Source organism: Elephantulus edwardii, unplaced genomic scaffold (assembly GCF_000299155.1).
Source record: "Elephantulus edwardii isolate Elephantulus edwardi_28Jun2011 unplaced genomic scaffold, EleEdw1.0 scaffold00045, whole genome shotgun sequence".
Lineage (NCBI taxonomy): Eukaryota > Metazoa > Chordata > Mammalia > Macroscelidea > Macroscelididae > Elephantulus > Elephantulus edwardii.
Window position 1 is genome coordinate 17264620 of NW_006399795.1, and position 26456 is coordinate 17291075.

At 57.5% G+C, this 26456-nt stretch overlaps 3 protein-coding genes across 3 annotated transcripts; 1 reads left to right on the top strand and 2 right to left on the bottom strand.

Annotated features, from left to right (window-relative positions):
* The first annotated feature begins 5917 nt into the window (after positions 1-5917).
* LOC102858592 (uncharacterized protein C1orf170 homolog) lies at positions 5918-9720 on the top strand. The gene is made up of 3 exons (XM_006885958.1): positions 5918-8549; positions 9079-9204; positions 9443-9720. The coding sequence occupies exons 1-3, from the start codon at positions 5918-5920 to the stop codon at positions 9718-9720; spliced, it is 3036 nt and encodes a 1011-aa protein (XP_006886020.1).
* Positions 9721-11175: 1455 nt separating this feature from the next.
* On the bottom strand, positions 11176-18885 carry PLEKHN1 (pleckstrin homology domain containing, family N member 1). The gene is made up of 16 exons (XM_006885959.1): positions 18803-18885; positions 18598-18697; positions 15565-15711; positions 15394-15474; positions 15170-15242; positions 14779-14906; positions 14539-14634; positions 14219-14299; positions 13472-13547; positions 13270-13381; positions 12944-13112; positions 12625-12771; positions 12327-12458; positions 11896-12096; positions 11401-11449; positions 11176-11309 (listed from the first exon to the last, which is right to left on the bottom strand). Exons 1-16 carry the CDS (start codon positions 18883-18885, stop codon positions 11176-11178), a joined length of 1809 nt encoding a protein of 602 aa, XP_006886021.1.
* A 1609-nt stretch (positions 18886-20494) lies between these two features.
* Positions 20495-25413, bottom strand: KLHL17 (kelch-like family member 17). The gene is made up of 12 exons (XM_006885853.1): positions 25304-25413; positions 24150-24409; positions 23952-24073; positions 23604-23825; positions 23237-23353; positions 22787-23000; positions 22122-22266; positions 21876-22043; positions 21546-21634; positions 21373-21446; positions 20940-21121; positions 20495-20760 (listed from the first exon to the last, which is right to left on the bottom strand). The coding sequence occupies exons 1-12, from the start codon at positions 25411-25413 to the stop codon at positions 20532-20534; spliced, it is 1932 nt and encodes a 643-aa protein (XP_006885915.1). The 3' UTR covers positions 20495-20531.
* Positions 25414-26456: the final 1043 nt, after the last annotated feature.

A 26456-nucleotide genomic window follows, 5' to 3' on the forward strand; every position in this document is an offset into this window, starting at 1 on the left:
GGCTGTGAAGGAACTGACAAAATACAAGGCCCTAAGGATTGATGGCATACCAATTGACATATTTCCACAAACAGATGCTGCTCTGGATGTGCTCACCAAGTTATGCCAAGAAATCTGGAGGACAGTTGACTGGAAGAAATCCATATTTATTCCTATTCCAAAAAAGGTTGATCCAACAGAGTAAACAGTATCACACACAAGCAAAAGCTTGCTGAACATTGTCCAAAAATGACTGGAACAGTACATCAACAGAGAACTACCAGAAGTACAGGCTGGTTTTAGAAGAGACCATGGCACTAGGGACATGATTGCCAATGTCAGAGGATCTTGGTTAAAAGCAGAAAGTACCAGAGGAATTTCTGTCTGTGTTTCATTGACTATGCAAAGGCATTTGACTGTGTGGAGCACAACGAATTGTGGCTGATCTTGAGAAGAATGGGAATCCCAGAACACCTGATTGTGCTCATACAAACCCTATGTTTGGACCAGGAAGCAGTTCTCAGAACAGAGCAAGGAGACACTGCATGGTTTAAAATCAGTAAAGGAATGCATTAGGGATGGGTCCAGTCTTCACACCTTTTCAATTTTTGTGCAGAACAGATCATTCAGGAGGCTGGTCTTTATGAGGAAGAATGTGGCAACAGAATTAGAGGAAGACTCAACAACTTGCATTATAACACAACCTTGTTCACTGAAACTGAGGAAGAAGTGAAGCATTTGCTGCATAAAGTCAAGAACCTCAGCCTTCAACATGGATTAAAGCTCCACATCAAGAAAACAAAGATTCTTACCCTTGGGCCAACTGGCAGCACCATGACAGATGGAGAAGAATTTGAGATTGTTAACAATTTCAGCTTGCTTCATTCCACAATCAATACTTGTGAAACCAGCAGCCAAGAAATCAAAAGATGAGTTGGATTAGGAAAGTTGGCCTCCAGGGACCTCTCCAGAGTTCTGAAATCCAAAGATGCCAGTCTAGAGACAAAGGTGTGCCTGATCCAGGACAACAGAAGAATTATTGATGCCTTTGTGTTGTGGTGCTGGAGAAGTGTATTGAACATACCATGGACCACCAAGAGAACAAACAGGTCTGTCCTGGAGACGGTGAAAACAAGTTGCTCTCTGGAGGCAAGGCTTTTGAAGCTCCATCTCACATACTTTGTGTATGTTGTCAGCAGGAACTAATCCTTGAAGAAGGACGTCATCCTTGGAAGGGTGGAGGGACAGTGCAGGAGAGGAAGACCCTGGATGAGATGGATTGACACAGTGACTGGGGTCATGTAGCAGATGTATTGGAGACAGTGAAATTGGGTCAGATAGGACTGGGTTCAGACCTGTTGTACATAGGGTCATTATGAGTCATAGGCAACTCGATGGCACAAAATAACAACAACAACTATCCGGGATAGCTTGCTAATGTTTCAAATACGTAAATGACACTTTTTGAGGGTAACCTGCAACTAAGATGAGTGGAATGAGGGAAGGGGAAATGAATTGGTGGGTTTTACCATCCTGCCAGCCTTAAAGTAAATGTGTAGGAATGATCAAATGAAAAACCAGTATGGTTTGAAAACTTACACTCAAATAAAAAAAAAGGAAAATTACTATCAAGGTTTAGCCTAAACAAACACGTTTATTTTCTGCAGATAGCCTTTCAAAATAGTGTCATAAAATTAAATTAATTAATTGAGTAGGCTCAAAGGCAAACAATGTGAATCTCACTACTATCAGCAGGTCGTCTGGGAAAGAGTTTTTTGTTGCAAGACAAAGTGAGATCAAAAAACCGAGTAACAGCCCAGCAGATATATGCACACCTGTGTTTATTGTGGCTTTGTTTGCAATAGCAAAGAGCTGGAAATAACCCAAGTGCCCATCAACAAATGAATGGATAGAGAAGCTGTGGTATATTCACACAATGGGATACTATGCTGCATTGAAAAACAAGGAACTCATGAAATATTATGCAAAATGGATAACCCTGGAGGACATTATGCTGAGTGAAATATCTCAGTCACAAAAGGACAAATACTGCATAGTGCCACTGTTATAAAATAGAACTGACATCGGGGTTGAGGGAAGGCAGAGGAGGAGGGGAGGAATGATGTATATACTGCTTTGAAACAGATGAGGGAGAGAACTGTTTAAAAGGGATCTATGATTGGGTATTATCATCATGACATGAGTCCAGAATGAAAGCTGCATAGTGGAGTGGACTTGGGGGGAGGGATTGCATAACAAAGGAAAAGTTTTTCTCTACTTTTCAAGGAGAAGAGTGAATGGGGGGAAGTGCAACAGTAAATAACTGGAAACAGTAAGTCTCTGTAAACTGTCATTAAAATTAATAATAATTTAAAAAAAAGAAACTGAGTAAGACAAAGATGTAGCAACAGAGAGGGCAGAGGACTGGAGACCCATCTGAGACAGCTGAGCTAGGCCTGCCCACCCGCAGAACTTGAGTGGAGCACCTTTGGCCTGGGCTTACTGGGAAAGGGAGGTAGCACATGATTGGCAGAACTGAAAGAGCTTGGCAGCACTTGTTTGAATGTGGATCAGAGCCCAGAACCAGGGGCCTAGGATCAGAGAGAGACCTACCTGAGCGCACAGCTGTCCTGACTGAAGAATTACACCCTGAGTGTTTCCAACCTGTACCATAACTGGTTACTTCCCTAATAAACCCCATAATCGTGAGTATCATTTGTGTGTTTTGTGTGGCCATTGCAAGGGATTTGTAGAAGAGTAGCAAGAGCCACAATCCTGCTAAAGATTATCCAAAAACGACTGCAACAGTACACTGACAGAACTACCAGAAATACAAGCTGGGTTTAGAAGAGGTAATGGCACTAGAGATATTATCACCAATGTCACATGAATCTAGGCTGAAAACAGAGTACCAGAGAAATGCCTATCTGTGTTTCATTGGCTATTCAAAGGCATTTGAGTGTGTAGATCACAGCAAATTGTGGCTAACGTTAAAAAGAATGGGATTCCCAGAACACCCGATTGTGCTCACAAGAAACCTATTCTTGGGCCAGAAAACAGTTATCTGAATAAAGCAAGGAAACACTGCATGGTTCAAAATCAGGAAGGGAGTGTATCAGGGATCCGTTCTGTCTCTGCACCTTTTCAATCTGTATGAAGAACAGATTATTCAGGAAGCTGGACTTTATCAGGCATCAGAATTGGAGGAAGACTCATCAACAGCTTACATCATGCAGATGACACAACCTTGCTTGCTGAAACTGAGGAGGACATGAAGTGTTTGTTGCAGAAGGTCAAGGACAATAGTGTTCAATATAGATTGAAGTTCAATATCAAGAAGACAAAGATTCTCACCACACGGTCAATTGGCAGCACTATGATAGATGGAGAAGAGATTAAAAGAGTGTTAACAGTTCAGCTTGCCTAGCTCCACAATCAACACTTTTGACATCAGCGGTCAGGAAATCAAAAGATGAATTGCACTCAGAAAGTCTGCTGGGAGGAATTGCCAAAGTGCTCAAGAGCAATTCCATTAGTCGGTCTAGAGACTAAGGTGCACCTGATCTTTGCCGTTACTTGCTATGTGTCAGAGAGCTGGACAATGACGAAGGATTACAGAAGAATCAATGTCTTTGAGCTGTGGTGCTGGAGAAGAGTATTGAACATGTCATGGACCACCAAAACAAATAGTTTGTCCTGGAGAGGGTAAAACCAAGTTTCTCCTTGGGGGCAAGGATTTTGAAGCTCCATCTCACATACTTTGGGCATGTGGCAAGTAGGGACCAGTCCTTGGAGAAGGACATCCTGCTCAGAAGGATGGAGGGACAGCACAGGAGAGGAAGACCCCTACATGAGATGGACTGACATAGTAACTTGGGCAATGGGGTTAGGTGTGTCAAAGTCAGTGAGACTGGCTCACGGTAGAGCAGGATTGAGAGCTACTGTACGTAGGGTTGCTGTGAGTCGCAGGTGACTTGATGGCACATAATAACAACAGTAAGAGCCTTGGGAGAGATGCTTGCTGTTAAAATCGTAGGTAAGTGAGGTGGGTGGAGGACATATCTGATCTCATAGGAATTGGCTTTGTTCCTCTTGCTATTAAGGATCCTTCCCCTACATTGAGTGGAAGTCAGACTGTGCCTGGATGCCTTCGCAATATTTTGTTGGTTGGTTTTGGTTTTGGCTTTTGGTGGTCGTTGTTTGTTTTAGTTTTTTCTGCAATGTTTTAACACTAGGTCAAGAGTGAATTGTTTGATGATGATCATGCTTTTGCTCCTCTAGGTCCTCCCATCTTATCCAGCCTCCCTGAGGCCCAGGGCCCAACCCGCCTGAGTGGCCCTAGAGAGCTCCCATTGTCTCCACTTGCACACGGCCCCAACCACAGGTCAGCCACACAGCTTGGGGGATCTTCTCAAGGCCAGATTGAGAAGGTGCTAGCCTTTCTCCTACAATCGAATATCTCACCTCCAAAGGACCCTTAGGGACATTCTGGACCCTGGTCATTTTTAATTCCCTCTGACTCCCCAGGCATTGGGACCTGGGCTGTGTCTAAATAAAAGGCCCCACTGCCAAGGTGAGGCAGATGCAGGGGCCAGGGGAAGGGGCATCAGGGGGAGGGCGAGGCTGAGAGAAGAGGAAGCTCAGAGGCGCTGCCAGCATTAGGAAGACAGACTGGAGGCTGGGTTTCTGAGTATTGGTTTCTTGTTGGCCTCGTCCTCTCTCAGCCTGTGCCAGCACCAGGCCTGCTGCTCTGGGAGGTGTCCCTCACGTAACTGCAAGCCCCTCAAATGCCATCTATTTGTGGCCTGGATCTGCAGGCAGCAAGAGGCGCGTGTGACCGGCAGGATGTGGTATTTTTGGCGTGGGGGTGGGGCCTTCCTGGTCGCACGGTGTCTCCTGGGACAGACTGAACTTAGGCCCCTCTGAACTCCACTCAGCATTGGGGTCCCAGGTAGGGCACTGCTGACCCTCATTCCCCTCTTATGTGATCCCCATGGTGACAGCCTTCATGGAGACCTCCCTAGGGGCGGGCTAAGAAGGTGAAGGTCAGTGGGTCAGGGAGCCATGGCTCTAGTCTTGAACTCCTTCTCAGAACTAAGTGTCTGCCCAGCCAGGGTTGAATAGTGGCCCCAGGTGCTGAGAGCCAGGAGGACTCACTGAGGCAGAGGAAGAGTCAGGACTTGGTGGGGACACAAATGCTGGGGGTGTCCCTGAGGGCTGCAGGGCGTCAGGACACACCCCTGCATGCTGTGACGCTGGCCAGGCATGCACAGGACCATTGCCAGCTGAGCCGTGCACTGGCTCTGGCAGCCCTGTGACCTTGGCGAGCTCCGAGGAAGCCCAGCACATGGCCATCCCTGCCCAACTTGTCTCCACCAAGGAGGGCGGAAGGTCACTGAGGGCTGGTCACCTGCTGGACACTGAGGCCCGCCTCCCTGGCCAGTTGCCTCCTAGGGAATGCTGGGACAGGCCAGAGCTCTCTGGTCCCGGGGGCCTCACGAGTAGACAGAGTCTCCTTGGAGGAAGAGAACAGTGGAAGCCCAACCCCTGAGATGTGCAAAGAAATGCAGGAATCATGGAGTGACAGCGTTTCAGCGTGAGGGACTGTGAGGCTCTGACGCCTTGTCTGACGTCAGGGACATCATCTGGCCTCTTTTAGAATCATCACAGGCTCCCCTTGAAAGGGGCAGAGTGGAAGTGGAAGATTTTCCATCTTGGAGGAAGCAAAGAGAAAGGTTTGGAAAGAACACGTTGTTCCTACTGGAATAGCCCATTCTGCTTTCTTTCAGGGCAGGGATGGAGCACAGATCCCCTGGACAGAGGCCTACGGGGCTGTCCTTGGAGCCCCTGGGGAGGGCGTTACCTGCTGCCCCAGGCCAGGGCCCCTGACACCCCGTCTCCATTCTTCCACCTGCTGCGGGGGCCTGGCTGACTCAACATGGAAAACTTCCAATACAGCGTCCAGCTGAGTGACCAGGACTGGGCTGAGTTCTCCGCCACTGCCGATGAGTGTGGCCTCCTACAGGCTGATCTGGCATCTGGGGATGAGCCCTTGTCCAGTGACATTGACCAAGGGGACAGCAGTGGCAGCAGCCCGCCTGGGCCCCCACCCCTCCTCACTGGGCAGCTGGTTCTGGGAAGGAGGGGCCAGTGGGGCCGTGAGGAGCAGAAGGACGCAGACACCCAGCCGCTGGTCAGCAGGTGTGAGCTCAGCCTGGCCCTGGGGGCTGGTCAGCAGACACCCAGCACGTCCGCACAGACAGAAGCCCGGCTGCCCTTCAGCTCTGGCGCAGGCCCTCCCGTCCGTGCTGTGTCCTGCCTGGGGCCTGAGTGTCCAGGAGGCGAGATGCAGAGGCTTCTCCAGGGCCCGGCCCCCCGTGGCCCTGCCCCTGGGGTCCCGAATGAGCCTTCTCACAGCCCCAAGCCCCCTCAGAAGTCACCCAGCAGCCCTGGGGTGCCACCACGGAGTCCTAGCAGGAAGAAGAGACGTGCAACAGGTGGCAAGGGAGGTGGACCCCAGGGAGCCTCAGCCCAGCCAGACTCCTCGCCGCCCGCCGAGACCAAGCCCCGGGTCCTTGCTGCAGAGGGAGCCACGGTCACCAGGCAAGGACTGGACTCTGCGCAGACTCCTGGGGCTGGTTCCAGCTCCCCAACTCCGGCTCCACGACGAGCACCTGGGGTGAGGCTGCCCACCTCTGCATTCAAGACAGAGAAAGATGCAGACCAGGTCGGAACAGCTGCCCTAGCCGAGCTGCACCCCACGTGCACCCCTAACTCTGAGCCATCCCCCAATGGGGCTCTGTCTACACCTGACTCCCAGCTCCCACCTGATGGGACTTTGTCTACGCTTGACTCTCCGACTCCACCTGACAGATCCCCATCTCCACTTGCCTCTAACAAGTCATCCCCTGACAGGTTCTCAACAGAACTTGACTCTAAGAACTCATCCTCTGGTGCGGCCCTGTCTACACCGGACTCTCCGCCTCCCCCTCACGGAGCCTTGTCTACACCTGCCTCTAAGAAGTCATCCTTTGGCAAGACCCTGTATATACCTGACTCTCAGACTCCACCTGATGGGGCCCCATCTGTACCTGCCTCTAACAATTCATCCTCCGAGAGAACCTCGTCTATATTTGACTCTAAGAACTCGTCCTCTGATGCAGCCTTGTCTACACCAGACCCTCAACCGCCATCTGATGGGGCACTGTCTACACCTGACTCCCAGCCGCCCATCCACAGTACTCCGTCTACACCTACTTTCCAGCCTCCACCATGTATGGCTCCATCCACACCATCTGAGTCACCTCCTGATGGGACCCTGTCTACACCTGACTGCCAGCCTCCACCTTGTGGGGCTCTATCTGCACCTCCTGATGGGGTCTTGCCTCTACCTGACTCTGATGGGGTCCTGCCTGCTCCTGACACTCAGCCACCATCCACTGGGGCCGTGTGTGCACCTGACTCTGAGCCACCCCCCACAGGAGCACCATCAACATGCAGCTCTGAGCTTTCACCCCGTGGTGCTGTGTCCACACCTGACACAAAGCCTCCACTCAGTGGGGTTCCACCTACACCTGGACCCCAGTCTCCACCAGGTGGAATACTGTCTGCTCCCGTCTTCACACCTGGGCTGGATGTGGATGTGCCGACACTGGCCCAAAGGGTCAAACCTCGTGTGGATCCATCTACTCCTATCTCAGTGGCTACCCTCCATTCAGCTCTGTCCCCTCCTGACCCCCAGGACAAGTCCAGTGTGGATGTGTGTGTTCCTGACCCCAAAGTGACCACAGCTGTCCCCTCCCAGCCCTCTGCTCCTGGGGCCCAGCCTGGTGGGGGGGAACCTGGACCTACAACTAGATTGAATCTGAGTCTCACTTCATCCTCAGAGGGGCCCAAGCCTTCAGCAGATGCCACCAGGCACCTCTCAGGGGACCTCCCTCCAGGTCCTACCCAGATCCCCAAGAAGAAGAAAGTGAGATTCTCTATGGCTGAGCCCAGTTCCCAAGAACCAGGGCCTGCGATGACCCCAGGCCCACTCTCACCAGTTAGGGTGGCAGCGGGGGGCCGAGCAGCACCAGGAGCCTGGGACGCTGTTGCGGTCCGGTCCCGGCCCCCCCAGCCTCGGATCCTCAAGCACCTGCCTCCCCCTGCCCCCTCCACCCTGGAAGGCCCCAGGTCGGGGAGCTTTGCCCTGACGCTGCCTGAGGCCTATGAGTTTCTGTTTTGTGACACCATCGAAGAGGAGGAGGAAGATGCTGAGGAAGGGGCGGCTGGGCAGGTCCCGGGGGACATGCAGTGGCCGGATGTCTGTGAGTTCTTCTTCCGAGACTGCAGGCCCCAGAGGCCGAGGCCACATGGGGGCCGCCCTGTAGCCCCTTGCATGCCAGCTGACCCTGTGCCGGCCAAGCCTGGGCCAGCTCCTCCACCTGGAGACCCAGTGCCCATCTCTCTCCCTGAGGCCTATGAGCACTTCTTTGGGGAGGAGAGGCCAGGCTGCATGCTGGAGCTGAGTCCCCCACCGGAGCCCAGGGTGGCCACAGATGCACTTGTTCTGGCGGGCAGGCGAGCAGGTGAGTGCCAGGCGGCCCCACAGCCAGGTCTCGGGAACAGACAGTCCAGGGAGCTCAGCCAAGAGGGTGACTGCGGAGGGGCTGGGCAGGACCCAAGGGGGCAGCAGACCAGGTCCTGAGCTGGAGGGAGGGCCAGAACTGATGAGAAGAAAGAGCCAGCTCTCAGGGCTCCCCCAAGACCCTGGGGTTTGGCAGAGACTATTCCTCAGGCCTGGCTACCTGCCCAGATCTGGGAGGTTCACCCTGGTCTCCTGTCACCTCTGCAAGGCATTTAGCAAGAAGGAAGGCTCACAGTGGGACGTCCCCATCATTCTGACTCAGCTGTGCACACACCACCAGGTGTCTCGGGAGAACACATCACAGGGAAGGTGTGACTAAAAAAAAAAAAAAAAAAAGAGGCATCCCGGACAGACAGGACACAGAACAGACATGTCAGAGGCAGATGTTAACTCAGGACAGACGTGTTGGGGATGGATGTGCAGTGTGCCTCTGAGAACAATTGGAGTGGATATGTGTCTCTGTTTCCTAGGCAAACCCCGGGGTCCTCTCCCCGTGTTTACCTTCAGCCAGAAGGACATGTGCTTGGTGTTTGTGGCCTTTGCCACGTGGGCTGTGAGGACATCAGACTTGCACACCCCAGATGCCTGGAAAACAGGTTTGAGGGCCTATGGGGAAGGGTGGGGGCTGGTGACCGGAAGTGAGAGAAAGCCTCACCAGGGGCACCTGGCCCAGCAGGGGGTGGGCACTGGTAGGACAAGGAATCTGAGGTTCTCCCCTGACCTTGCTCCTCCCATGGCTAGCCTTCTCTGACCCTTTTAGGGAGGCGTTTTATGGGCAGAAAGGGGGTGTCCACGTCTCAGTCAGCACTCAGGGTCTTGGCACTTCTCTTGCAGTCTTGCTGGCCAACATTGGCACCATCTCAGCCATCCGGTACTTCCGCCGCCAGGTGGCACGGGGGCGCCCCAGCCCCAGCCCCAGTCGCAGCCGCAGCCCCAGCCCCAGCCCCAGCCCCAGCCCCAGCCCCAGCCCCAGTCGCAGCCGCAGCCCCAGCCCCAGTCGCAGCCGCAGCCCCAGCCGCAGCCCCAGCCCCAGCCCCAGTCGCAGCCGCAGCCCCAGCCCCAGCCCCAGTCGCAGCCGCAGCCCCAGCCGCAGCCCCAGCCCCAGCTCCTAGGAGTCAGCCTTTCCCAGGAAGAGAGGACCAGGAGCTGGTCACAGGTGCTGACGTGATGGCGGTGTCTTTGGACCTAAATCTGACTCCCACGTGATCAGATGGGAGCCTGACGTCCTGATCCTGGTTCCCCCTGACTCCACCAGAGGTTCCAGCAAGTGGCTGGGACCACGGCCCCCTCTCTGATCACTGGGGAGATTCTGGAGCAGGGAGGTGGGCAGTAGTGTGACCAGATGATTCAGCAAATGAAATGCAGGATGCCCAGAGGAACGTGAATGGCAGGCTTATGGTGGTGGGTGGGACATTTGCGAACAAGAAAGTGCCCTGTTGCTTAGCTGTGCCCCACCTGGCATCCCCCGTGAAGGGCAGGCAGGATCAGGTGAAGACTGCAGCAAGGACACAGAGGGAGGACTGATGGAGAGAAGCAATTGGAGGCTGAGGCCACTAGGCCAGGGGGTTCCCAGGAGTCATTGTCCTGCTCCCAGGTGGGGGGCTTAGTGAGGGCCTCTAAGACCTCTCAGTACTGAAGGCTGTAGCTAAGGCATTGGACAGGCTGGCACAAGAGCAGGGACACCAGGAGAAAGAGATTACAGGCAGCCCCTGTAGAATAGGGGTCTGCAGGGTGGAGCCTCGACCCAACCTTTGGGGGCTCTGGACAGAGGGTATAGAGGTGGACACAGGGCAGTGGTGGGGAGCTGGGGAGCTGGGATTCTCCCAGGGGTCCCATGGGCAGCATAATGGTGGCTGAGGAGTCTGACTGGATAGTGTGGGGGCGGGGGGTAAGTTCAGTAGGTACCCTGTGAAGTGGGAGCAAGGACTGGGGTCCCAAGGAGCGTCATCGCGGGGAACATGTGAACACACACAGAACCAATAAAATCTCCTTTTCTTTCTTTCTTGTTTAGTGTTTAGTCTCTCCTGACCATTCCTCCCCCAGCTCACACAGGCCCAAGCAACTCCAGGGCCTCCAACCTCCCTGCAATTCACCCTTCCATGTGGGATGTCTCAAACTGACTTCTGACCCTCGTGTCCACTGACATTTCCCCTTTGACATACACAAACCCTCACCTATTTTACTTTCTCAGCCCTCTACTGAGTATTCACACCAGTACTGCCTTCTGACCCCTAGATGAAGCACCCAGCAACTCCCCTCCCCCACTTCCTCCTTGGGGAGCAAGGCTGAGGGACCACCCTGATGACCCCTCCAATCTGTGGTCCCAACAACACAGGGAGGGCATCCCATGAGGGACTAGCTCCCCTCATGACCTCCCTCTAGCTGCTGGAGGCATCTGGGAGCCAGAGTCCAGAGTTTCAGGCCCCAGGGGCCCTGAATTTAACAGGTCAAAGGCGACAACTGATCCATGGGCCCACCCAGACCCCTCGGTAGATCCCTCCAAGCCCAAGCACTGAAGTGGTGGCCTCTGAGAAGCAGCCACCCTCTGTCCCAGCACAACGATGGCATCAGATCCACTGGGTCAGAGCACGCTCGGCCTCTGGTCCGCCTGGCCGGGGACACTTCTGGTGAGAGGGCGCTGTGGCCTCGTCCAAGACGCTGTCATAGCTGGGGTCTGCACGTCTCTGGGGGGAGCAGGCGGCTGGAGGGCAGAAGGGTGTTGGTGGAGAGGCTGGGGGAGCCTGGGCCCCACCAGGCCCAGGGTGGGGGTGGAGGGAAGCCCCTTCACTCACCTGGGGGAGTCAGCAGGCGTTTAGGTGAACCTTCCTTCAAAGGGGAGACCTGGGGGCCCCAAACAGCTAGTCTGAGGCCAGAATTCCAGCCTCATGATTTTTCCCTGTTTGTTTCCTGGGGAGGGAGCTTAAGGGGCCTGGGGTACAGGCTCACCCTCCCGGTCGGCCAGGCCTCCCTCACCCTTATGGCCCTGCCTCTTCCCCTTTCCACTTCCTCGTCTCCCTTCTCCAATTCTGCTGCCTTTTCTGCTCCTTGCCTCTGACACCCCATCTCCACTCATACTGTCTTTCTTGCACCTTTGGGCTGTGGAAGGCCCCCCTTTCTCCCTCACCACCCCACCCACTACATACCCTACCCCTCTCCTGCACTCTACTCTCTCATCTGACCCCTCTTTGCAATACCACATCTTTCCCTATGCCACCCCTCCCTCTGTACCCCACTCTGCCATGTGACCCCCTCCCACACACTTTTCCTCAAGTCAGGCTGCTACTTACCAGCTGAGGGGAGTCTGGGGGCCTTGGCCCCCGACCCTTGAAGGAGCCTCGGTGTCTCTGAGACGCTCGACCCTGTGAGGCCCCCTTCTTGGGCAGCTGGTGGGGGCCAGGGCTGGATTCAGAAACAGGCACCGACACAGGGACAGCGGGGAAGGCACTAGGTGGGTCAGGCCCAGAGGAGCTCTGCATGGCACTGAGGAACTGTGGGGAAAGCCTGGGTGACCGGACATGCAGTGACCTCCTGTCCTCCCACCAAGGCCCTAGCAGAGCAGAGGCTTCTGAGCCTCAGAACAGAAGTATTCACGCTCCCAGACTCCAAGTGAAGGGGACACTGCAGATCCCCGGTCATACTCAGACCTTGGGTTTGGGGCACATGTTAAATCTCAGGCTCTGGCCCCTCCCAGCCCCTCCTCATCCATCAGGACACTGACCTCGTCCAGGCCCCGGACGTCTGTGATCTTGTGGTGGGAGGTAGCAGGTGGGGTGTAGGGGTCAGCATAGAGTGGAGAGTGTGGTGGCTCCAAAGGGTCATCTGGGCCCCCTTCCAGGCTCAGTCTGCTCGGCTGTGGTGAAGAAGTCAGAAGAGACAAGTTCCTTGAGCTTAAAGGGGCCTGAGCGCTTTCTTCCTTGTAACAGGCCTATGGGGGCCCATGAGGGGCAGAAGCCAAGGTGGTGAGAGAGTGAGAGCGGGGCCTGGGGCCAAGGCAAGGGTCAGGGGATCGGGCCCACCTTGGTCAGGTCCAGGTCCAAGTGCAGAGGGGGGACTGGGCTGGGCCTCTCTCCCTGGGTCTTGCCCTTGGGTGACCTGCTGCTGCCCCCTCGTCTCAGCTCTGACCTCCGGCGGTTGATGCTGGCGTAGCCTGGGTCAGCCTGTTCCTGTGGGAACCAAGAAGCTTCCAGAAGGTCTCCATCACATCCCTCCCCTACACAACCCTTGGAGGCTTCATGTAATTTCCTCCTGTTGGGTCCCCTCCCCTGAGCACTGTGGGAACCAGGCTCCCTGGTACATACTAGCTGTGGCCGCTCCCACCCCCACCGTGGTACTCACAGGTCCAGGCTGGGCAGGGCAGCATGCAGGGGGCAACGGCATGGACTCGGGGAGGGAGTGACTGGTGCAGGTGGACGAGGGTGCTGGGCATCCAGAACCCCAGCTGGTCCGTCCATCTGAGGAGAGGGAGCCGCGGCCACCACCTGCAACCTGGGCAGCGGAGGGTGGGCTGGGTGGTCATCCGCTCCTCTGCCTACCCATACCTCGACCCACCATTTTGTGCCCATTTTTACCACAGCTGGGAGGGGCACTGAGAAGCCCTGTCCAGTTTCTCTTGCTGACCCCCTCACCTACATAGGCCGCTCACCTGCACGGGTATCCATGGCTTGGGCAGGGCGGGGCCCCTGTCCCTAAGGGCAGCGGTCTGGAGGCAGTGCATCCAGTGACTGTAGTCCTCATAACTGGCACACAGCACACGGATGGTGTTGATGAAGCGGCCTGGACACGGATGGACATGAGGTGAGGTGTCCACGAAGGACCACACCCCACCCTGTAGGGACACGGGGCAGGGGTCTGGGACCAGCCCACCTTCGATCAGGAAGGAGCGGATCTGCTTCCCCTTCTCCTCCAGGTTGATGTGGATGGCGCTGAGTGGGAGCTCCCCCTGTGGGGTGGGCGAGGCTGGCATTGGTCCCCTTCCCCTACAAGGCTAATCCCTCAGCCCTGCCCCCCAGAGCAGATGAGAGTATGGGGGCGGGGAGTTGCTGGAAGGTTCTCTGAAGACACATACATGAGATGGAACATGTGTATTCACACACAGTATCACCTGTGCACATTCACACACACACTATCACCTGTGCACACTCCCACAGAGATTCACACACAGGCACCAACATGGACCACACATGGAATCTCACACAGGACCACATACAGACCATGTACACATGGGCTCACATACATGAACTCAGGCATTGATATGGCGCACATGTGGAAGCTCACACAGGACCATGTACAGGGCCACACATGCACACACAGGCTCAGAACACCCAGGTCTCTCACTGCCCTCAGGGAGCCGAGGGGCTGGGAGCCAGAAGCCCAGTTTGACTTGTCACCGAGGACTGTCCTTCCTAGTTCAAGGAGGCCTCAGAGAACCTCTTCACTCACATCTGAGCTGAGAGACCAGACTGACCAGGGCAGCGGGGCAGGGCAGGCGGGGCCAGCGTGCTCTGTCCCAACAGGCCCCGAAATACAGGTTCCTCCTGAGTCCCGGCCCCCTCCCACCCCCACGCATAAGGCACCTCCCTAGGCAGATCGCCAGAGAGGGGAGGGGCTCACCTTGAAGCAGAGTCCATCAGGCTCCTCGGAGAAGATGACCAGGGAGGTTGGGTACAGGACCAGAAGCCGGTCACACAGATCCTGTGGGCATGGGGCAGAGGACAAGGCTGGAGCTGCTGGACACGAAGGACCAGGCTACTGACTGCTTTGCTTCAGAGTCTTCACGCCCCTCTGCAAGGCCCCTCATCCTGTCCCTGGTCTCCCCTCTTCATGTCCCTCCCCCAAGACCCTCATCCTGCCCTCCCATAGGCCTCTTATCACCCTGCTCCCCAAGGTTCTCTTGTCCTTTTCCCAGCCCCCTCCCATCCCGCCCTGCCCACCTGGGAAGGCAGATGCTGCAGCTTGACCCGAGAGGCACAGATGGCACTGCCTCTGGACTCGTGTCCCGAGGACGTCCGCAGCCGGGCCAGTCGGCGCTGTAGAGTCCAGGGGAGCTCCTCCCCATGGGGACCCTGGCAAAGGGAGGGTTAGGGCCAACCAAGGAAGGGGGAAGAGATGGGGTGGGATAGGATAGAATGGGATGGGATAGGAGCTGGGTCCAAGTTGCGCCAGGCACTGACCTGTGGGGGTACCGAGTGGCAGCGCCGCAGCCCCCCAACAAGGGCCATCTGCTTCTCCAGGTAGTAGAGCCAGTGGGCACGCTCATCGGCGCTGGGGCAGAGCACGAGGAGTGGGGCAGGCAGTGGGCCTGCAGCGGGTGAGCGGGCAGTGGGTCTCAGACAATGAAGGGACCCACACCACAGCTCTGAGAGTCCCCAAGCCTGCTGCTCCTCCCCCAAGCTCAGCCCACCCACTTGCGTGTCCACATGACTCGCAGAAGGCAACCCAGGACTAGGGTTTGGTCCAGTGGCCTCGACTGGCACCAAGAGCACCCAGTAGACCCAGTGTGGTCAGTTCTGGGGAGGGCAACACAGGCAGGGTGAGAAAATGCCCCAGCTTCCTGTTCCTCACCTGTTATCTGGAAGGCATGCTCCTCGGACCCTTCCACGGGGCAAACACTCAGCTCTGTCAGTGGTAACAGCCCCTGTCAGGCCATGCGGGAGGGTGAGGGGGGTCTCTGGGGGACACACAGTCCTCACCACCCCAACCAGCTACTCCCCTGCATCCTCCCTTACCCTCCAGCCCTCAGCGGGTCGTGGGGTAGTAGTAACCTGGCCCTCAGTCTCCCTTCTCACCTGGAACGTAAGGTCATCAGAGCCATGGGCCTGGAAGTAGAGGTGAGAAGGGAACAGCTCCAGGTAACAGTCGCTGGTGTCCTGGGGGGAGAGCATGAGAGGTCTGAGGGCCCAAGGGGTAACAGGAGGCTGGTCTTGAAGGTGTCCACCTGTCCCTGGCTGGGCACCCACCTGGCTATGCTGGAACCGAAGCTGGACCTTGGCATAGTGCAGGACCTTGCCCAGGTTTCTGACGGGCACCCTCCGCCGTCCTTTCTTGAACACACTCAGGAATGGCTGGTCCAGGCTTTCGCTCTGACCCTCCAGGCCTGGGATGTCCTGGGACAGGATTGGGGAAGAGCTCAGGGCAGCAGCCCATCCCAGAGGTAGGTCTGGGTCTGAGGTCCCAGGACCTACAACAGTCCTGGTGCTCCTCTACACCAGATGACCCTTGGCCTCAGCGTCTCCAAGACCCCTCCCTCAACAGACACTTCCTCAGCACCTGCCTCTGCAGCTGACCTAGGTGTCCCGGACAGACCCCTCTCCGACTCTGGTGACACAGGACCTAGCTACACAACCAGCAAGAAGCTTGTAGGAGCTCCGATGGCTTAGTGGTAAGGAATTGCGCTGCCAAACCAAAGGCATGAGCTTCAAATCCATCTGTAGGAGAAAGATGGTTGATCTCCTCCCGTGTCGATTTACTGTCTCTGAAAACCTGCTGGAGGGCCAGCTATGAGTCAGTTTCAACTCGATGACACCTAACAATTTAGACAAGGGGAGGGGGACTAGGGACATCAGGAGGGCTGCACGTTTGGACAGAGTCTATCAGGGGTAACTTTGATAAGAAGGTGGTACACATATATACACAGAGGACAAGGCAAACACGAAGGCACACAGGTCAGCCCACAGTGAGATGCCGCACTTGCAGGCCTATCAGTGAGCTCCAGGAGGTCAGGCAGCCATGCAGGTGCCAGTCACATCACCTCCATCACGTGGCATACACACAGACCATCACCCTCACCTACAGATAACACGCTCATACACAGACTCAAGAAACAACACAGACATACACAGCCAGATGGCACAGTGGTGAGAATGATTAGATTTGGACTTAAACAGATTAAACTTCACTGTAGTGACCTCAGCGATGAGACCTCAATTTGGCTACTTAACTTGTCACGACGTGTCAGCCACAGGGGTTTTGTGGTGTTTGGGTGAAGTGACGCCCAAGCCTTCTACCTCTCCAGTGTAGGCTGGTAGATGTTCAACACCTGGTTCTTCACCTTTACCCCCCAAAAAACAGTCCATATGCCCATTTCTGAGGTGTGACTCCTCCCACCAATAATCTTCATTAACAAAGGCAGCTCCTACACGACATGGCGTCACCCACACCTCATGCACAGTAAAAGCCAAGGACTTGACCATGGCCCAGAGCGTCCTGGAGGACTCCCCCTAGTCTCCTTCACACCAGCACACACTGGCCTCAGGGCATTTGCACTGGCTATTGCAGCTCCCCAACATTTGCTCACCCTCACCCCAGCCCCCAGGGCTTTGCCCCAGGGACTTTGCCCTTCTCTCCTCAGTGTTGTCCAACACTAACAGGGACATCTTCCACTTATTTGTCATCTGTCTGCTTCTGGACTGTGGGTGCTTCAAGAACAGGGGTCATTGTCTCCTTTGTTCGCTGCTGAACTTCGAGGGCCTAAAAGTCAATGCTTAGGAAGTGTGGGGGTCTCACTCTATTTGCTGGAGGAGGGAGGAGGGAGGAGGAAGAGGAGGAGGAGGGCATGTCCAGCCAGCGCCCTGCACACACAGCCCTGTATAGAGGATCTGGTCACCAGTGGGGGAAGCAGGGGAGCAGAGCAGACCGCCAGGGGGGCGCTCTGTGTCCAGTAGGGGCTATGCTTTCTTTGGGGGCTTTGAGGCTGCCGCATGGCTGCTGCCCTGGCCAGGCTGAGCCACAGCCACCTCTTGAGCAAGCCCAGGAATGTGAACAGACAGACGCACAGCTTATTCGGCCACCCTGCCCCTGGGTGGGGCCTCCACACCCACACCCAGTGTGGGAGCTGACGTCGGCCTGGGACACCTGAAAATAGGCCACACAACCAGGAACCCCTCCACAGCAGACCTGTCTGCCCGCTGCCCGCCCACCTGCCTGGGTTCAAGGAGCTCAGCCCTCTCCAGCCATGGTGTCCCAGAAGCATCCTGAGGCTGGCCTTGGGGACTATAGTCTGATGGGGGGGGTGTCTGAATAGAACAGGGACACAGGGGATGGGGGGGTCCTGAGAACAGGTATGACTCCTCCCCCAGCTTCAGGACAAGAAAGTGTGGTCCCTTTTCTTTAATAGCCTTCCCCTTTTCTGGCTAGTAACTCTTGCCTATCCCCTCCCACTGTTAGCCTGGTGCCACCCCAGGGGAAAAACAGCAAAGGGGTTCCTGTCAGTCCTGGAGCCCCCAGCCCTGGACCAGCTGATTGTAATAAGCATTTCCCCCTCCCTGGTGCTCCGCTAACCCATCACCCCATTGGAATGGAACAAGGGTGACTCCAGCTCCCTCCACCAAGAGGTGGCACATTTTGGGGATACCCTGCATGTAGTGTGACTCTGGTCACTGTAAGGTGAAAAGGGCAGCGAGGATGGGGATACAGGAAGTGGAGGGATGAGAGTCTGGACCCCTGGGAGCCTCTGAGGGTGAGGCGAGAGCAAGCACACCTGCAGTCCCTGCCTAGGGGACAGGTTCTCAACCCCCTGCCCCCTTTTCAAGGGATGACAGGGCCATCACAGCCACACAATGGCCCATGGCATGGATTGTGGGTGATTGTTCTGTTCCCCAAGTGCAGGGGTGGGGGCATGCCCGGTTGGCGGGTTGCAGGTCTGGACGCTGGCCTGGGTGTGGGACACTCCCAGCCCCGCCCGCTGGCCCGCCCCTTCCCGGTGCCGCTCGCTCACGACACCCTGACTCAGTCAGCCGGTTTCGCTCTCCCCAGACTCTGGGCGGATGGGGCCCAGCAGGCGGTGTCTGCGTCCCCCTGTCTTTACAGCTGAAACCCTCTGGGCTGGCAGGAACCAAAGCTGAGCTTAAACACAGGGTCACCCTGGTGGGGGTGCCCAAATCCAGTCGTGACAGCCATGGGAGTGGAACTCACCCAGTGCAGCTTGCTGTCCCCTGGATATAAGGAAGGATCTTCCCCCACCCTCCCCAATGTACCTCTCCCTGCTCGCTCACCGGCCCAGGGATGTAGTAGAGGATCTTGTCAGCTGCCGTGTCCCGGTCGGGGCCAGCCTCACTGCCAAACAGGCCAGCCCGCCTCCTGGAGCCATCCTCTCTGGGGAGCAGGAAGGAGGGCTCACAGCCTGGCGGGGAGCAGGAGGACCCACGACCTGGAGCCCACACCAGTGGCCGAGCTGCCTCCCTCTGCCCCGCCCCTCACCTGGTGCTCTTCAGGGAGGGCTTCCTGGAGAAGGAAGCCCGGAGCCTCCGGGGGGCCTGGGGGATGCACTGGCTGTTCCCCATGGGCTGGCTGGAGAGCTGTGCCTGGTCCTCAGTCGGGAGAAGCCTCACCTCCAGCCTCGGGTGGGGCTGGGAAAGGGGCGTTCCCGCCCCAGAACTGGAGGGCGGGGCCCACGGGGAGGGCTGGGTCTACCTGAGCCTTTGAGGTCTCTTCGAGTGTCCAGCCCAAACACCTCTTAACCTGGACCAGAACCCCTCCTCAGCTTCTAGTGTACCAGAAGGACTACAGTGGACTGCACTGAGTGAGGGCACCAGAGGGTGCTGTGAGGAGCTTCATGACCCCTAGAAAACTGAACGACCCCTAGAAACCCCAGTGACCCCCATGAAGTTAATAAGCTTCTTCATGAACTCAGTGGTCTTCCCAAGACTTCTATGATTGGTGTGACCTCCCAGGATAAGAGCCCTATGACAACCCCCACCCCAGGTGGAGACCTGTGACCCCACAAAGCCTGGTGACCACTTCACCACCTGTGCACCCTGTGACCCCAGTGACCTCTGGGTGAGTCCAGTGACCCCTGGTCCTGGATCCTCTCAGCCCCCACTCCCCTGAGCACACATCCTGTTTCCACCTAAATCTCCAGGCTCTGAGTCACCAGTGACGGTGACTGGAGGGAGCCTGCTGGCAGAGCACAAGGGTGCCCCATGGGGAGGGAACGGGAGCCGGGGAGAGTCCCCGGTCATCGCTCCTGCCTGGTTTCACCCCCACCCTCGGTCAGGGCCAGGGCTCACAGGCTGGCTGATGCCGAATCCAGAGAGCGCCCCACCCTGGCAGGAAAAGGTGCTGCCACCAACATCTTCCCCCTCTGAGGATTCTTTTCCTAGACCCCCCTTGGGAACAGCCCCTCACATGTCTGGGACCCCAGGACGTGGTGTCAGACACCACCATCTTCAGAACTCTCCTCTATGGATATCCCAAGGTGACTCCCCAGAATACCCCCAAAAGACAGCCCAAAGAGAACCTCTGTGGGCTCTCTTCATTCACCCCAGAAGAGGTCCTACAAGCCAGCGACACAGTCACCCAAGGACAGACGCTCAGCCACAGCCCGAGGAGACCAAGAGATATTTTATTATGTGAGTTGGTGCGTATTGCTATGTTGGGTCTGCGCCGCCGCAAGAGCAGAGGCGTGCACTCAGCCCCGCTCAGCTTGGGCCCAGGAGACAGACGCGTGGACACAGGGAGGAGGCGCTCAGCTGGGAGACAAGGGTCTGCACCTGCTCAGAGGAGCCGGCCCCTTGGGGCCAGGCCAGCTTGCGCACCGCTGACCAGCTCGCTGCCCCAAACTGAGCCCCTGAGGCAGTGTGGGGCCTCCTCCCCTATTAACACTGCCCCCAGGAGTGAGTACGGGGACCCCCAGGGGGGCAGCATGGTCCCAGAGGCATGGGGTCCCAAACACTGAAAGTAAATGGACAAGAGTCAGTGGCTGTGGCTATGCGTGCCAGGCAATAAATAAGTGAATAAATAAACGATTCCGTAAATAAATAAGGACACACACAGACAGACACCAACACAGAGACATGGATGGAAGTGCCCAGCGGCCCAGGAGGGGTGGCTGCGGACCTAGACCCAACTCGTGGGGGGTGAGGACGGGAGGAGCTGAGGCCGCCAGGGAGGCTTAAGGCATCTGGGCGCTGGCGCGCGGTCCTGCGGGTCAGAGGCTGGTGGAGGACACGGACAGCGTGGGCGAGGACGGAGGCGGGAAGTTGAGCAGCTCGAGGACGGCCACGCCCACGCTGCTGCGCCTGGTGAACATGCAGGACGCGGCCACCCATTTGTTGGTCCGGGGGTTGTACTTCTCGATGGAGTTGAGGCTGGAGCTGCCGTCGTTGCCGCCTACAGCGTACAGCCAGCCGTCCATGGCTACCAGGTCGTGTGTGCTCCTGGGACACGATGGAAGAGAGGGCTATGTGACCAGGGGGAGTAGGTCTCTGGGGACCTCTGCGGGACTCTAGGCGGGCAGACTTGCCGTGTAGGAGGGAATGTCCTCCCGTGGATGTGATAACCCCTCCTCTCTGGCACACTCCCCATCTTGACAGGGACCCAGGACTTGGGCACAGACCTGCGAATGTTCATGGGCGCCACGCTCTCCCAGGCGCTGGCCTTGGGGCTGAACCTCTCCACTGAATTGAGGCAGCTGGTGCCGTCATTGCCCCCCGCCACGTAGAGTGCGCCCTCCAGCACGGCCACGCCCGCAGAGCTGCGCCGGCTAAGCATGGAGGCCACGGGTGTCCACGCGTTCACCTGCAGACAGTGCGGTGCTGGCCTTCAGAGGGCGAGCTCCAGGGACAGGGGCAGTGACAGGGTCAGTGGTTAGGGAGTGGCAGCCAGGGGAAGAGGGCTGAGGGGCTGCTAGTGGGGGTAGAGTTGCCAGGAGAACAGTGGTTGTGGGGAGGCGGTCTGCTGGTAGGGACAGCAGTTCAGGGAACACTGGTCAATGGCTGGCTGTTGGACAGCAATTGGGGAAACTGAGCTACAAGACACACACAACACACCTGCGGCTCGTACTTCTCCACAGTGGCCAGGTGTGACGAGCTGTCGTAGCCGCCCACAGCGTATAGGCTCCCATCTGTAAGAGAAAGTGCCTCTGAGTCCCTGCTGTGTGGTAAGGCCCCCAGGGGAAATGGGTGGGCAACGGTGGGTCACATGCCAGCAGCAAGGCACCCACCAAGTGTGGCTACTCGTACATAGCGCCTCCGGGTGCTCATGGCCGCGATGGACGTCCATGCTCCTGTCAGGGGGTCGTAGCGCTCGGCACTGCAGATGAAGAAGCCAGATGACACTAAGAAAAAGCGGGGAGGGCACCCAGCCCCAGGACTGGCCTTTGCAGTCCCATGGACCAAACCCCGTGAAGCCCTGTCCCCAAAGTGCCACTGCCTGGGCTACCTGTTGACCCCTAGGGAAGGTCTTGTCTGGGCTGGAGGAACAGGAAGGGTCTCGGGGGCCTCTCCTGGTTGACCTTTGATCCTGGGTGGCCCAGGCAGAGCCCACCACGCACCTGTTAAGGCAGGAAGCCCCATCATAGCCGCCTGTTGCGTAAAGCAACCCGTGCAGGGGGGCCACGCCCAGGCAGCTGCGCCTCGTGCCCATGGACACCTCCGGCTGCCATGTGTTGGTGACGGGGTCATACGATTCCACGGTGGCCAGGTCCGAGGTCCCATCGTAGCTGGAGAGGACCCTGAGGTAGTCAGAGCCAGCCCAGAGGGCATGTGCCAAGCCCGACCCGTGCCTGTGCTGTGCTTACCCGCCCACGGCATACAGCCGGTTGCTGATGGCCGCCACACCCACCCGGGCCCGGCGTGTGGACATGGAAGCCACCACGTGCCATCGGTCGGTGCGTGTGTCATAGGCCTCACAGTCCCCATGGATGGCAAATAGGCTCCCACCACCTGAGGGTAGAAGGGGCACATGGGGCTGAGGGGCTGATGTGGGGGTCTGACAGGGTGAGCCATGTAGTACAGGGTCCCTGAAAGACTCCAGGGTGGAGCTGGGGGCAGGTGCGGGTGGGGATGTGGTGGATGTAGAAAAACAGGGGGTGAAGACAGCACATGGGGTAGGGATATGGCAGGTGCACATGGGAAGGCTTTAACGTGGAAGTGAACTGTGCTGGGTGCGGGAGTGTAGTGGCCACGGCAACACGGTGGACAGTGGAGGAGACTCTGTGGGCAGAGGGTGACAGATGTGAAGAGGGCATGAAGAGACACAGTGCAGTGGCCGACACAGTGTGACGACATGAAGGAGATGCAGTTGGGATTCGGGTAGGAAAATGACCAAGGGAGAGTAAAGGTGAGGCGGAGACAAGTGAGTGGATCCTGTGCAGATGTCACAAGAACAGACAGGGACACAGAGGTCACAGGGAACAAGGCTGCATATACAAGGATAGGAGGGGACACAGAGGGTCAGGCGTACCCACAGCGAAGAGGACCGGGCCAGCACCCTCACAGCGGCGGGGCCGAGTGCGGCTGGTGCCCAGGACACCCCTCTGCTCGGGCAGCAGGTGGAACTTGAGGGCCTCAATGAGCAGGTCCTTGCAGTCGGGGTGGTGCCGCACCAGCCCCTCAGCATCCACGTGGCCCAGCAGGAAGTCACGGCTCAGCAGGGGCAGCCGAACGCACTTCATCAACTGGGGCAGGGGGCACCGGGTCAGGGGAGACCCGGGGACCCACAGCCTAGTGCTGGAGCCCTCCTGTGAGCTCCCACAGCCTTCCTTGGCCACTACCACCACGTGGACACATGGGGACTGGTACTAGGGTCCCTGACCACAGGATATCCCCCATCAATGGGATACTGGGCACAGTCGGCCCTTGGCCACTTGTGACCCCCCCCTCCTGGCCCATGGACGCCCAGGCGCACTCTCACCCGAGGGACATGCTGCCTCCGTGCGTCCACGTCATGCTTGACCCAGCTCAGGACGGCGCGGTAGACATCCTCCTCAGAGGGCACGTTCAGGCTGTCACTGGAGACCAGCTCCAGCACCTGGAGATGGGGCCGCAGGCTAGGCAGGTTTGGAGAGGGACCAGGGATCTCTGAGGGTGCCCAGGAGGGAGAGTCTACCTGGCCAAGGGCCCAGTATTCTTGGGGGAAGCAGGGAGAGCAGGGTCCAGAACCTCAGATCTGGTTCCTTTGGGCTGGGGTCTAAGGATGTAGGAAGAAATGCAGGGATGGGACAGGGTCAGGATTAAAGGTCAGGAGGTGGGGTCTGAGGCCGGCTGGCCGGCAGCGTTACCTGCTTCAGCGGCAGCAGCATGAACTCCTCAGTCTTGGCCACGTCCACGAAGTGCTGCAGCACGTACCTGTGGGCAGCCTTGAGCAGGTCACTGCAGGAGTGAGTGTCGGCGAAGCCCCGGATGCCCAGGCAGTTGGATGGATCGAGCTGGCTCAGCAGGAACTTGCAACACGCATCTCGAACACCGTTCAGCTGCAGGAGACTGGCCGCTGGGAGCAGAGTCTGCAGGCGGAGGGGTGGGCGGCGGGGAGGGACAGGAAAGAGGTGGAAGAAAGGACTAGGGGAGCAGAACCATGGGACAGAGGTTGAGGAGAGACATGTCATGACATCAAGGGTCGGGGATCTCACCTGCACATTGCCCTCCCCAACCACGATCTCAGCCGTGTATGCAAACTGCACCAGCTGGTCCAGGGCTTGCGGGTCGATGTCATGCAATGTCACATGTGTCTGGCGGCTCTCACTCATCTCATCTGTGGGGACAGGAGGTCAGGCCCAGGCACGTACTGACCCACCAATTCACCCCCCCATCCTTCAACCAGCACTCACTTGTGAACATGGCATGGAAGTAGGGGCTACACGAGGCGAGCACGACCTTGTGTGCCCGGATCTCCTTGGTGGCAACGTGCAGAACAATGTCACACAAGAGGCCACGCTGTCTCATGCGACTCATGGCCACGAAAGCATCGTGGTAGTGCCGCTTGGAGTTGTGGGCTACGCTGTGACCCTCTCGGCTCAGCAGCTGCATCGCCCCCTCCATGGGGGCTGCAGGCCAGGGCTGCCGGGGACGAGGTCGCTCGGCCTCAGGGCTGTGGGGTGGGGGAATGGAAGATCGGGGAGCTGCCCACAGCCCCACCACATGTGGGCAGGATCCCTATGGCCCAGGCCTCCGTCAGCGAGCCCTCACCACACGTTGTCCCCCCTTCCCCAGGCTCCCTAGAGCACCCCGGAACCCAAGCAGTACTCTTGCCTCGCACCTACTCCCAGCACTCAATTCAAGTCCCTCACAGATGAAGTGCCCCTTATGATCAGGCTACCCTGTGCACCAAATGCTTCAGTTTAACTCCTCCCATAAGAACCCCTTACACCTCCTTGGGACCTTTTGTACACTCTTTACGTGCCAACCCCAACATCTGGGGCCCTCTGAGTGGGATGTCTCAGCACCATGCCAGGCCATCACAATGCCAGGCGCACACATAGGAGGAAAGGCGGTCAGCTCTTTCCACTGGGCCCTGAACTTGATTCCTTCCACCCATGCTGTGTCCCTGTTCTATGCATGGGTCGCCTGCATCTTGGTGCACTATGGGGGTTCAAGGGCAGATGGGAAGAGATGAAACCTCAGAGATGGTCACCGGGACAACTGCTCACATCCGGCTGGTGCATGGATGAATGCAATGGTGGTGGGTGCTGAAGGTAAGTGGGGTGGCAAGGGCAGTGTGACTACGGGAGATGCAGACGCCCCACGGACCTGAGTTTGGGGGTGCAAGGTTTCGAGTCTGGCTGGTGCCCTAGTCTCTGTCCCTCCCAGCCGGGCCTAGGGGACAGCACCCGTGCCCCGTCACGGTCACCCTGTCCTCCTTCCCCCCTCTTGTCCGAAGACCTCTCGGGTCGCTGCGATGCCCTAGAGTCTCAGGACCCTCTCATGGTCGCTTCGCTGACCCCTGGCACATCGTGGCCCTTTCTTGGCCCTCGGGCCCACTCACGCCGGCGGCTGAGGTGGCGGCGGCGGCGGCGGCGCCTCGGGTCCGGGCCCCGGGCTGCCGTGCTCCGGGCTCTGCGTCCTGCCCGCCGGACGCTCGCTGCGCGGCTGCATGGGCTCGGCCGCCGGACCCGCCGGACCCGCAGTCCGAAAGATGAACGTACAGATAGATGCTGGAGGACTGCACGGCGGTGGCGGCCGGTTGCTCGCTCTCTCCCGCCGCCTGCCTGCAGCGCGCTGTTTCTCGGCGCCGCCGCCCCGCCTTCCGGTTCCCTGGTTGTTTAAGGGAATCCGTGTGGAATATGGGTCCTACTGACGTCAGTCCCGAGGCAGGACTTTAACCCACAAAGACTTCCTCTAAAGTAATCAATTCTGGGAAGACTCTAAGCTGGTTCTTGGCCTTCCAAACCCCGTAAGTTCTCAGACTGGGTAATGGAGGAGTGCTTGGGAGCGACATGCCTAGGCCTGACCACATCTGCCCACCCTGGCCAGGGCATGTGGAGTGGGAAAGCCTAGCCCACCTAGAATCTGTCTCTTCTCCCTCTCCAAGGCCACTTCTCTGCCTCTGGGCCTTTGCACCTGCTGTTGGCTCATACAGGAAAGAGTATACATAGCCATTCTCACACAGTCCTGTCCTACACAGAACCCCGGAGTTGAGGACAGACTCACACTGCCCGGGCACCAGCCCTGCACCACCTAAGGTCTGTCCTGTCCTAGGGTCTCCTCTAGGTGGCCCCACCAGGCGCCTCTCATTGACTTTAAGGCTACACTTTTGTGTGTACGCCATATGTTTGCAACACTGCCATCTGTGTCCCGTGTTTTTCCTACGGGACTGCTACCTTTTTATTATTCATTCAGCCCCCCACCCCCAGCATTTTATATACTACCCTTTTGTCTCATCTCTCCTGTCCTATGATGTGAAGCCCTCACAAGCATGTGTTTCTGGAGCCCCGATCAGACGGGCAAAGTTTGGGTCAAGCGGGTAGATGTTTTGGAACCAGGCCGGGAGATCAGAGAGCTGTGCTGGACACACGTCCTAGCTACACGCAGGTCCTAGGACAGCGCCATCGTTGCAGTCTCTCGCATAGAGAGGCGCAGACCAAAGTCCATTGAGTGATGAGAGGCATGCCAGAGTTCGAGATGGGCAGACTAGCGGC